This window comes from Zonotrichia albicollis, chromosome Z, assembly GCF_047830755.1.
Source record: "Zonotrichia albicollis isolate bZonAlb1 chromosome Z, bZonAlb1.hap1, whole genome shotgun sequence".
Lineage (NCBI taxonomy): Eukaryota > Metazoa > Chordata > Aves > Passeriformes > Passerellidae > Zonotrichia > Zonotrichia albicollis.
Window position 1 is genome coordinate 15,417,697 of NC_133860.1, and position 10,814 is coordinate 15,428,510.

Genomic DNA, 10,814 nt, shown 5'->3' on the forward strand with positions numbered 1-10,814 from the left:
ACTGGAGCAGCACAGTGAATTTCAGACCTCTGAGCTGCACACCTCAGAGAGAACCAGTTGTCTGGGCTCAAACCACAGTAACCAAGCAAAAAGCTGGCACACAAAGCACAGACAGGACAGACCACCAGCTCCCTGCAGCCCGAGTGCAGAGCCAGCCCCACCATGCACAGGGCACAGAGGATGAAGGTATCTCTGTCCTTGATCTCTCACACATCCAGGCACACAGCCCATGGGCTCGCAGTAGCTGGAGGCAGTGTCAAGGCCATGACTGCAACATTTCTCTGGAAAAAGAGCATGGAAAAACCCAAAGCTAAACAGAGCTAAGTTGTTTATTAGAAAAGGAGATGTATTCTGTTTCAGTCCTTTGGGAATCTAGCTTCATCACAGAGTAATTCTGAGTCTTGAAGGAGTTCTTAAAGTCCTTGCGCCAGCCAAGTGCAGGGAGACCTCAGCAGATGGGTATGGGGGCATGACCAGGTCACCTTGGGGTGTCCTGGGCTGCTGCCCTGAGGTAATCCTGTATGCTTCTGGCAAGAGTTTCACTGTGAGGGAACACTGCCTGCTCCTGACATGAAACCAGGTACAAAGGGAGGGGCCTGAAAGAGAGGGGAACGTGGCAGCAGTGAGAACTGCAGCATTCCTTTGCCATGCAACAAGACATTTGTTCTGCAGGTCCCCTTGCTCCACCTGCAGTTCTGTCCTCCCCATTTGCTCCTTGTCAGCTCTTCTGTGCCCCAGGGAGTCCCAGCAGAGCCACAGCCTGTGGCCCCTCGGAGCAGTCACCAGGGGAAGCTCCTCGGACACCTAAACTGCCCTCATGGCCTGACAGAATTTGCACTGCTGAGACCTCACCCACCCCTCTACACACCTTCCCTGCCCTTGCTGCTGCCCATCCTCTGCAGGGCAGCTCTGGGAGAACTTCTGCCACTGAGCAGCCGCCTCCTGCTTCCGGTTCAGCTCCCACAAGGCCTGCACCAGGTAGGAGGCAGCAGCTGGGTCACCTGCAAGACAGGAAGCAAGATCAACCCTTAGCAGAGGAGGAGCAGGTCCTCAGCACTGCTGTGGGTTGCAGGGCATTACAAAAGCAGCTCAGCAGCCAGACGAGGTCAGTGAGTGTAAGGGGAGGTGGTGAAATGGGGAGGAGGCTGTCCTGGCTGTGTCACAGGCTCTGGTTAACCTCAGGGCTGGCAGATGGCATCAGCCCTGGGGCACAGCCTGCCACACCTCTCTCTAGACACAGACTGGGGTTCTCCTTGCAGGCACGTCCGCACCCCCAGAGGGAGCAGCCACGGGCAAGACTGGGACCAGCAGGTCTGACAGATCCTGGTGGAGCTCACACCCCTTCCGCATGTCAGAGCACTCAGAGGAGAGAGCAGCCCTGTCACCAGCACTAGCTGTGCCTTGGCTGAGCTCAAGACAGGAATGTTCCCTTTGCAGGCGCCTCTGTACTGCCAGGCACGGACTTGCTGCTTCTTCAGGTGAAGCACAGCTCCACTCCTCTGTTCTGGGAAAGCAGACCTGACTGGGAGAAAGTTGGCTGTACCTGGGAAAACTGCCTCTTGCTAGAGTGATGCTGTGCCCACCGCCTTGCCCCTGTATCTGCTGCTGCCAAGCTGGGGTTGAGAAGGAAATTTCCAAGCTACCTGAGAGCACAGGTTGTTGTCAGGGCTCTGACGATAGTTTTGGTCTGTTTCTCCATGCCAGTGAGCTGACCAGACCCCACAGAAGTGTCTCTAGTATGTAACATTGCTAGTGGCCCTACTGTTGTCCTTGACACAGTGGTATATTATGTGTATATTATATGTATATTATATGTATAGTATATAAATGTGGTATAAAGCATAAGAACATCCTGCTGAATACAGCAAAGCAGCCCAGGACAAATTTGTGGAAATCCCTTGTGTTCCTTGCCAAAATGAGCCTGTTACCTGGTGAGATTTGCAAACTGTGCTGGAAATCCAACAGGGCTTCTTTGTTCCTCCCCATCTCCAGGAACTGTGTACCTCGCCCGATGAGAGAGAGGAACCTGATCTTCTGGAGCACCTCCACTTCTGCCTGGAGATTCTCTGCCACAGGAAGACACACACACATGAAGACAGCATCCTTCAGATGCTCTAGAACTCCCCTGTTCCCAGCAGGCTGAGCCAGGTTAGCAGTCAGGACAGGCCAAGCATTTCCTTGGGCTGCTCATCCTCCAGCTCTGGAGACAGAGGCAAAGCTCAGCCTCTCTGCCAGGCTGGAAGAGGTCGGGAGGCAGCAGAGGGGGAGAGTGAAGAATGTCAAGAGCCCAGAATGTTACATGGCTGTGGTGAACAGTGACCTCAGCAGCAACCTGGCCTTTGGCTGTCCCTCTGCACCACTGGCATATATCTTTCCCCAAAAACCGAATTGGAGAAGCTTTCCAGTTCACAGCCCCTTTATAACTGCTGCCTAGGCAGTGAAGGAGGCAGAGCCAAGGCCAAACTCTGCTCCAAAAAAACACAGCCAGTCTCTTCAGAGGCTTCAGCGTGGCCCAGAGCTTTGCACCCTGGGACAACTGCCTCTTGCCAGAGTGGTGCTGTACCCACCACCTTGCCCTGCACCTGCTACTGCCAATCACACAGATCCTAACCCAGGCAAGGCCCCACACAGGTCCCACTTGTGTGGTGTCCTACCTGTCTGTCTGATGCCAGACCCGTGAAGCTGGACACGCAGGAGATCACTAAGGCACCTGTGGATGGGAGGCCAAAGGAGCTTTGGAGCCACTCCTGGGCTCTCAAGAGTGCCAGGTTGTCAGAGCAGCCTCAGTGCCATGCTGTATCCTGCCCTGGCCCCACCATCCACAGCTGCCTGCTGGGGAGGCCCCTTTTCCCAGCAGGGCTTTATCACCTGCTGAACTGTGTCACAGCCTCCTTGCTCTCGCCCAGTTTGGCCCACGCCCAGCCCTGGTGCAGGTATCCAGCTGCTCTCCAGGCAAGGCAGCACAGGCTCTCCTTCTTCTGGGACAGGAGCCCACCTGCCAGTTCTGCCCCTGGCAGTGAGGACTCCGGCTGCTCCAGCCTCTCCTCCACCCGTAACACCCGTGGAATGAGGTCAGTTGTCCGGCTGATGACCTCCTCACACACAGTTATGGCATCCTGGTGCCTCCCAGCCTGCTCCAAGGCAGATGCTGCTTCCAGGAACACCTCTGGGATCCTGGGCAGAGCTGAGCTGCTGTCCAGGGGCACCTGGGGAGCAAAAGTGACATCAGTGCTGCAGAACTGCAGAGTTCTCTGCCAAGCAGCATGACTCTGTTCATACTGGGAATGTGGAGCTGCTGCCCAGCAAAGCTCAAGCCTTCTCCCACAGTCCCCGGAGCCTGGTGGAGCAGGCAGAAGGTGGAAAGCGCTCACAGCTCAGCAGAGTCAAGGCATCAAGTCCCTACTCTGGAAGTGAAGGACATCCAAAATCAGGCTGACAGCTGCTCCCCAGAGGGAAGGGGAAGCTGTCTCTCCAAATAGCAATGGGGAGTGCTCTCTGGTGTGAATCCAAAGGCAGACATGCCACAGGTGCTAGTCCCCACTTAATTTCCTTTACATCAGCCCCTACCTCATTTCCTTCACATCCCAAACTAGACACTGAAGCCTGGAGTCCAGGGCTGATGCCTGGGCCCAGCCCCTGGGACTGGGTTTGGATCCCTCCAACCCTCATCCTCCAAGTCACCAAGGGAACTCTGTACCAGGACACCCACCTGCTGCTGCAGCCCCTCCTGAAGGAGAGACAGAAAATCCAGGTAATGTTCCACTGCATCAGCCACCCTGCAACACAACAGGACATGTGGTGGAAGTGCCATCAGCCAGGTGAAACCTGGATTGCCAGCCTGCAGTCCCCCCCACCCTGCACCACACTGCCCTGTTCACAATCTCTGTGCTTTGAGCAAGCCTACAACGGCAGCTCTAAACTGGACCATTTCCGGGAGCACAGGGAAAACTGCAGAGCCCAAACAAGCAGCATGCTGCAAGCAGAGCAGAGGCACTGTTACCTCCCATCCTGGAGACACCACTGTGCCAGAAGGTATTTCACTTCCGAGGGGTGGCAACGCCGGAGGAGGGAAGTGAGTACTGGTGTGTGGACAAGCAGCTCTGTTTGCATTAGGAAATGGGGAGCAGAGGAAGCAGCTGGTGGAGGGCTTTTTCCCAGAGCCTGTGAAAGAGGAACAGAAAATATTATCAACACTAGACTGGTCAAGTCTCAGGCAGCTGCAATTTTTTGTCACTTCTGACATCTGGAGATGTACTCAGGCAAGCAGAAGTGCTGCACTTCACAAGCACAACTACATTGTTCTCACAGTGACTTCCAGCAAGAGCCATGAGGATCACACAGGGGCAGGCAGTCTTCTGATCTCCACATGGCACCAGATTTGCAAGATCACCCAGACCGCCTCAGTTCAAAGTACCTTCTAGTTCAAGATACTTTGAGCTGCCTGGAACACCATCTCCCATTGCAGCCACAGACCTAGTTAGACCTAAGGAGAGAGCTCCCTCCCCTCTCTGTATGTATCTGACAATTTTCAAACAGCTGAAGAGATAATTCAGGGACTACTGCTGGTTCACACAGCTAATGCACTCTGCCTAACTGCAGCCAAAATCTGCCCCTAAAAGTCTCCTTGCTATTATATACTTTACCAAGAGATTGATACTTTCTGACCTGAGACTATAACCTCCCAAGCCACCACAAACATGAACTGGGACCCAAAGTCTTGCCACACCCGAACGTGGTGCTGAGCAGGAATTTCAGATCTCGGTGGACTCCTTCCTGCCCATTTGCTGAAGGCAGCACCATGCTATTTTGGGGACTCCTTCCAGGGTCAAAGAGCCTGGAAGGAGTCCAGGAGAAGGAAGAAGCCTGCTTTGGAAACTCCGTGCAGGCTCTGCTGGGCAGAACTCATCCCAGAACGACAGGAACCAGACAAACCTCGTAGAGCAGGGTCAGGGCCTGCAGCCCTGTATCGATCTCTCCCAGGTCATGGTACACTGCTGCCACGTGGGACAGGGCAGGAAGGCACTGGAAATCTACCTGGAGGGCCTGTTTCAGGTGCTGAAGGGCTGTCTGAGGCTTGCCCTAGATGGACAGGAAGACACACATGTTGAAAGCACATCCTGCAGAAGTCTTTACAGTTTGGTAGGATCCAGATCCTTGCTCTGCTTCCCTAAGAGGGCCTCACTAAGCAGGACAGCAATTTAGACAAAGGCAGCCCTCCTCAGGTTGGTTTTTGAGCTTCTCTCTCTGCAGTAACACTTTGCAATCAGCCATAATCTTGGCATGGATTTTGCAGCCTGTCCAAGAGGCTGGAGCCACAAGGGCAATTTCTGCAATTTCTTACCTCCCTGAGAGGCCTTGGACCACACAGAGGCATTGTGGACATGAGCCTGAGCCCACCCTCCCCACAGCTGCCTTTCCCCTTTTGCTGTCATTACCATTCGCTGAGCACAGCAGCCAAGGCAGGTGTGGATCTGGGCCAGGATATTCTTGGAGCAGAATCCTCCTGCAGCTTCCTGAAGGAGGGAAAGGGCAGTGGGGAAGTTCCCAGCCTCCAGCTCCTGCAGCCCTAGGACAGACCCAACATATTGGTTCTGTGGGTCACTTTTGTGTCCCACCTTGCCCCAAACAAGTGTGGTGCCCTTTCCTTCCCAGAGCCATAGGGACTTGCCTGATCCCCTCCAAACCCAGCGATGCACAGCCCGACAGTGCCAAGCTGCCATCTTGGCTTGAGTGGTTTTGCAAGAGAACAATCCATCAATGGAAATGTTCAGCAGGAATAACAGCTGCTGCCAAGCCCAGGATGCTTCCTTTGGCCCAGAACAAGGCCAGGGGTATGTGCTGGGCAAATTCATCTCCACATTCACGCACAATGACAGCAGTGCAGATATGGAAGGCACACACAGAACTTCAGAATTTTTTCAGCACATCTGGGTCATTTCCCAGCAGGATGCTTTGGGATATCAATTAATTAATATTTATTACAACTCATTTGCCTCTTCTTCAGTCTTCTTTTTAGGTTTCCCTCTGAGGCTACTCTCACATAGCAGCACCACACTCACATTTTCTACAGGCAGGAAGGCCCTGTAGGAGCCCAAGCACAGTGAGGCAGTGCTGGCTGTCCCTGGAGCTGCTGGGATTGTCAAAACAGTAAAGGAGAGAAAATAGGCAGGACAGAACACAGCAGCCAGAGGAGATCCATTGTTTGCTGTGACACCAGGCTACAAAGCCTCACAACAGCTTTGTGTAGCTCTTGCAGCACCATAGTGTGACAGGAACAAGGTGCTTGCAACAAGGCAAGTTCCAGAAGAAAGGAAAATCTTCATAAATCCCCTGCCAGCCTTCTGCTTTAAGGTCACTGCAGGGCCCAGACTCTTCCCCTACAGCCACAGACAGGACGAGGAACCCTGTGATAGTGCAGAGAAGGGATGAGCTGGGGAAAAGCAGGGAAGCTTTTTCAATATGGAATGTAAAGGCTGAGTCTCAGAGGCTCAGCCCAGACCCACTTCCAAAGGAACAGCCCGAAAAACCCCAAGGGCCAGTTGGCTTGGGAAGAGGAACCAGGGTGAGAGCACGGAAAGTGTTCCTGGGACAGAGGAGCAGGAGACTGTGCTGGCCTGAGTTCCTGCCCCCCACAAACCTTGCAGGAAGGCTGCTGCAGTGTGGAGGATTTCCTTCAAGTCCTTGGCACTTTGTACAAGGGGCAGGGAGGCCCCCTCAGGAGGGACCCGCCATGCCTTGATCAGGGAGAGAAGCTTGTTCTGCCCCTCACTGCAGTGAGCTCTTCCTGGGTCCTGTGAAGGCACAGAGGAGAGAGAGCAGGGAATGCTGAAGGGAAGCAGGAAACATAGGTCCAAATGCACAGAGAAACAGCTCCCACCCAACCAGTCAACACTGCTCTCTGCAGTGGGAGCAATGTCCTACCATCTGTTCCCTTCAGCTACAACCCCCCTTCTGCAGTGATTCCTGCCTGGCCTGGGGCAGCACCTCTCCACCTCAGCGTGGGGTGCACCTCCAGGGCCTCCTGGCATGCAACAGGCAGCTGTTGGAGTTCATTCAGAAAGACAGGACCCATCAGCAGGGAAGGTTCTGCATCCCACTGCTGTTCCCTGCAGAGTCTGCTAGTCTATGTGCAGCCCTCTTCCAGCCTGCCCAAGTCTCCTGTCCAACACACAGAGGTCCAAGGCCCACAAAGGCAGAATATTCTGGGATCCATTAACACTCTCAGGGTCATTAGGCAATGCTGGGATGCCACGGGGTGGATTAGTCATGCTGACTGGGCAGCACTAATGGGTTCAGCTGTCCAAGTGCCACAACAATATTTTGCAGAGTGAGTTTTAGGACAAACACAGTATTTATGCCAGCTCTGCTGGCATCTGCCTGTGCCCAGTTACCTCAGCGGTGCTCAGGAGCTGGAAGAGGCCAGCAACACTTGCCAGCTGGCTGGCTGCCAGCCACCAGGCTGCTTGCAGGGCCCCCAGGCGGCGCAGAGGTGCCTGCAGCTCCTCCACGGTTACCTCCTGCAGCACCTTTTCCCACAGCTCCTCCGTGCCAAGATCCTGTCCGCAGGCCCCACAAGCCTCCAGAACTGGAAAAAAAAAAAAAACGAAGCAAAAAGACCTAGAGCTGTGAGACAACGTGTTGGTGCCCTGTAACAGACACCCTGGATGCAAGAGGGAGAGAGAGCCTCAAGCAAGCACAGGCTCCTTGTAGCGATGGAAGGAATGGGGTTACAGAGCCAGCCTAGCCTCAGCAGAATGGAAAACAAGCTCTAAGAGAGAGGAGATGACAGCAGCACATTCAAGAGACAATACACAGCACAACTCAGAGCTGGGCTCCAGTGCTGCTGAAGTCATCTGCCCTCAGGTAAGCATGTGCCAACACTGCAGATCCACCTCTGCAGCCTGTTTCAGTAAGCTTCTTTGAAGCCAGCACACCATAATTAAAGAAAACACTCATTTTCTACTGTCACTAGAACTTTGCTCAAGACTTGGCATCTTATACATTAAAAACCCTTGTTTCCCTTGAAACCTCCAGCCCATCCCTGCAGGCAGCAGCAGGCAGGCAGCTGCACATTGTCCCTGGCCACATGCCACTCTACCTCCATCCCTTACAGGCAGAGCCTGGATATCTGCTCACAGTTCCCCCCATCTCCAGCCTCTCCAAGCACAGCCAGGGGTGCCTGCCCACAGTTTCCAGGTGGAGCCAGGCATGTCTGCTCACAGTTTCCCCCATCTCTGGCCTTCCCTGGCAGAGCCAGGAGTGTCTGCTCACAGTTCCTGCACCTCAAGCCAGTCACAAAGTATCCCCAGAGAACTCCCCAAACAAACAACCACATCCTTACCCCTGAGGAGCCCCTGGCGTATTCCTTCTGCTTCTCCTTTGATGACAGAGTCAGATGCTCCCACAGTGAAAAGCAGGGAGTTGTAGAGGACAGTGAGTTCCAGAGGCAGGGCAGGGAGGGCAACTGGCAGCCCTGTGGGCACAGCAACCCAACAAGAAATTTACCTGGCTAAGAATAAACAGCTATCCATGCTCAACACCTGGCTTGGTGACAAGAGAAGTGGCTTGGCAAGAAGTTTTTAGTGATTGTGGTGTGATTTAGCCACCTGGGAGCTGCAGTGCCAGACAGACAGCATGTGTCAACACTCCAGGTGCCAACACTGCTCTAGACATCCATTCCCCAGTGACCAAAATGCTGCAGTCCTCCAGGACATTCAGTTCTCCCAGAGGAGCATCAACAGCCTACTCTGTTCCAGTACATATCCACCCTTTCACACACTGTGTCTCTCTCCTTATCACAGAGTCACAGAATGGGTAGGGCTGGACCAGAGTGGCTCATGTGGTCCAATCTCCCTGCTCAAGCAGGGCCATCTTAGAGCACACAGGATTGCATCCAGATGGTTTTTGAGTATCTCCAGCGAGGGAGACTCCACAACCTTTTAGGGAAATTTGTGCAGTCACCAGGGTAAAGTTATTCCTCATGTCCAGGTGGAGCTTCCTGTGCATCAGTTCCTGCCCATTCCTCATGCTGCTGTTTGGCACCACCGAGCAGAGCCTGGTGCCTGCTCTGACCCCTCCCTGCAGACACTGACAGACATTAATGAGGTCCCACTCAGTCTCCTCTGCCCCAGACTGAACACACCCAGATTGCTCAGGCTTTCCTTGTAGGAAAGATGTTCCAGTTCCCTGGTTATCCTCATTTCCCTCTGCTGGACCCTTGCAAGGAGTTCTGTGTCTCTCTTGCATTGAGGAACTGAGAAAACTAAAAGTAAAGCTGCCTCACATTGGGCTTTCTCTGCACCACACCTGTGTCAGAGAGCCTCTTCCCTGGCTTCCTACAGAAAAGGCTGTCTCACTGTTGTTTTACAGAAACCCCAAAGCTCTGCCCAATTAAGGTGGAGTCTGGGGCTGGACAGTAAGTCCTTTTCTGGCCCAGGTCAGCATAGGGCAGCAGAGATCATTTCACCTTGGCTGGTTTCCAGCACTGGGATACTGTAGCTGAAACTAGAGGAGCAATGTCCTTAAACTAAAACACAAGAAGCTCCACCTCAGGCTCTTCTTGAGGAAGAACTTTAAGCTGAGGGTGGCAGAACACTGGAACAGCTGTGCAGGGAGGTTGTAGAGTTTCCCTCTCTGGAGACATCCAAACCCCACATGGATGTGTTCCTGTGTCACCTGCTCCAGGTGGCCCTGCCTTGGCACGGGGGTTGGACCGGGTGATCAGAGATTCCTTCCAGCCCTGATGATTCTGGAATTAACTCTCTTGCAGCAGGCCCCGTTTAGCGCTGGGCAGCGGGAACCCTTTCATCCCGCCGCCTTCAGCGCTCGTTTCCAGCACCGGGACACCGGAGCTGCATCCCGGTAAGCAGAGATGTCAGGGACCCGGTGCTTCCACGGCACACGCTTCCGGCCCGGGACAGCACCGGCAGGTGAAGGCTGGGCAGGGCGGCCGCCACTCACCGCGGATGCTCCGGAGCAGCTCCAGGAGCTCGTCTCGCAGCTGCCGGCACACTCGCCGCGTCTCTCCGCCGCACCGCGCCGTCTGCAAGGGACGCACTTACCTCCGGCCCGGCTGCGGAGCGGCACCGGCGGCAGCCCCGCACCTCGGGGAAGGGGGACGGGAGGGGGGGGGGGAAGGAAGAGGACGTGCCGCACCGTCCATCGCCCGACCACCGCCCGGCTCTGGGCAGCCCAGGCCCGCAGGCAGCCCCGCTCTGGCTCACGCTCCGGCTCCGGCCCCGGCCCCGGCCCCGGGTCCGAGTCCGGGTCCGGGTCCGGGTCCGGGTCCGTCCCGCGCCGCCGCTTCATGGCCGCCGCCATCCTCCGCCGCCGCCTTTCCCGCCCTCGCCGCCGATTGGCGGGAACGGCCGTCACCAAGGCAACGGAGAAGCGCGGGGCCGAAGGGGCGCGCGCCGTGAAGGGGGAGGCCGCGGAGGGACAAACCTCGGCGCAAAGCGAAGCCAGAAGTCGGAGGGTCTCAGTGTCAGATTAAAGGTGGCATTTCGGGCTCCAAGGGCTTGCAAGGTCCTAGTTGGTGGCAGTTTTAGATTTGGAGAAATCCAGCAAAGTTTGCCAATTTCTAGCTTGGCACCGCCCTGTCGGCCAGGGCGAGTGGCCCAAACGGAGGCCATTTTCCGTGACCCCGAACTGGAAGGGTCCCGAGAGGTGAGCGATGCAACCCCTGGCTCCGTGCAGGCCCCACAAGAATCACACATGGGCACTGCCCAAAGATTTACTGAACGCCGTCAGGCCTGTAGCCGAGACCCCTATCCTGGGGAGCCTGTTCCAGGGCCTGACCACTCTCCTGGAGAAAT

General features: G+C 55.2%; 1 protein-coding gene across 3 annotated transcripts; it reads right to left on the reverse strand.

Moving 5' to 3' along the window:
- Positions 1-161: 161 nt before the first annotated feature.
- On the reverse strand, positions 162-10,373 carry FANCG (FA complementation group G). Of its 3 annotated transcripts, XM_014270354.3 has the most exons (14): positions 10,156-10,372; positions 9,961-10,042; positions 8,342-8,473; positions 7,392-7,585; positions 6,638-6,791; positions 5,436-5,566; positions 4,933-5,079; positions 4,001-4,161; positions 3,710-3,776; positions 2,869-3,206; positions 2,655-2,710; positions 1,929-2,066; positions 869-1,001; positions 164-596 (listed from the first exon to the last, which is right to left on the reverse strand). In XM_014270354.3, the coding sequence occupies exons 1-14, from the start codon at positions 10,318-10,320 to the stop codon at positions 479-481; spliced, it is 2,016 nt and encodes a 671-aa protein (XP_014125829.2). In that variant the 5' UTR covers positions 10,321-10,372; the 3' UTR covers positions 164-478. The 3 variants fall into 3 exon arrangements, with proteins under 3 accessions (XP_074388899.1, XP_014125829.2, XP_074388900.1); XM_074532798.1 differs by lacking the exon at positions 2,655-2,710 and having other exon boundaries at positions 162-596; positions 2,996-3,206; positions 10,156-10,373; XM_074532799.1 differs by lacking the exons at positions 164-596; positions 2,655-2,710 and having other exon boundaries at positions 868-1,001; positions 10,156-10,373.
- Between the last annotated feature and the right edge of the window lie 441 nt (positions 10,374-10,814).

Bases quoted from the DNA above. Each gene is read 5' to 3' on its own strand.
- FANCG (XM_014270354.3), bottom strand. From the start codon at position 10,320: ATGGCGGCGGCCATGAAGCGGCGGCGCGGGACGGACCCGGACCCGGAC. The intron at 6,792-7,391 runs GTAACTGGGCAC...GTGCCTTCACAG, and splicing joins AGCTCCTGAGCACCGCTGAG to GACCCAGGAAGAGCTCACTG. The intron at 2,067-2,654 runs GTAGGACACCAC...TTCCTGTGGCAG, and splicing joins GTCTGGCATCAGACAGACAG to AGAATCTCCAGGCAGAAGTG.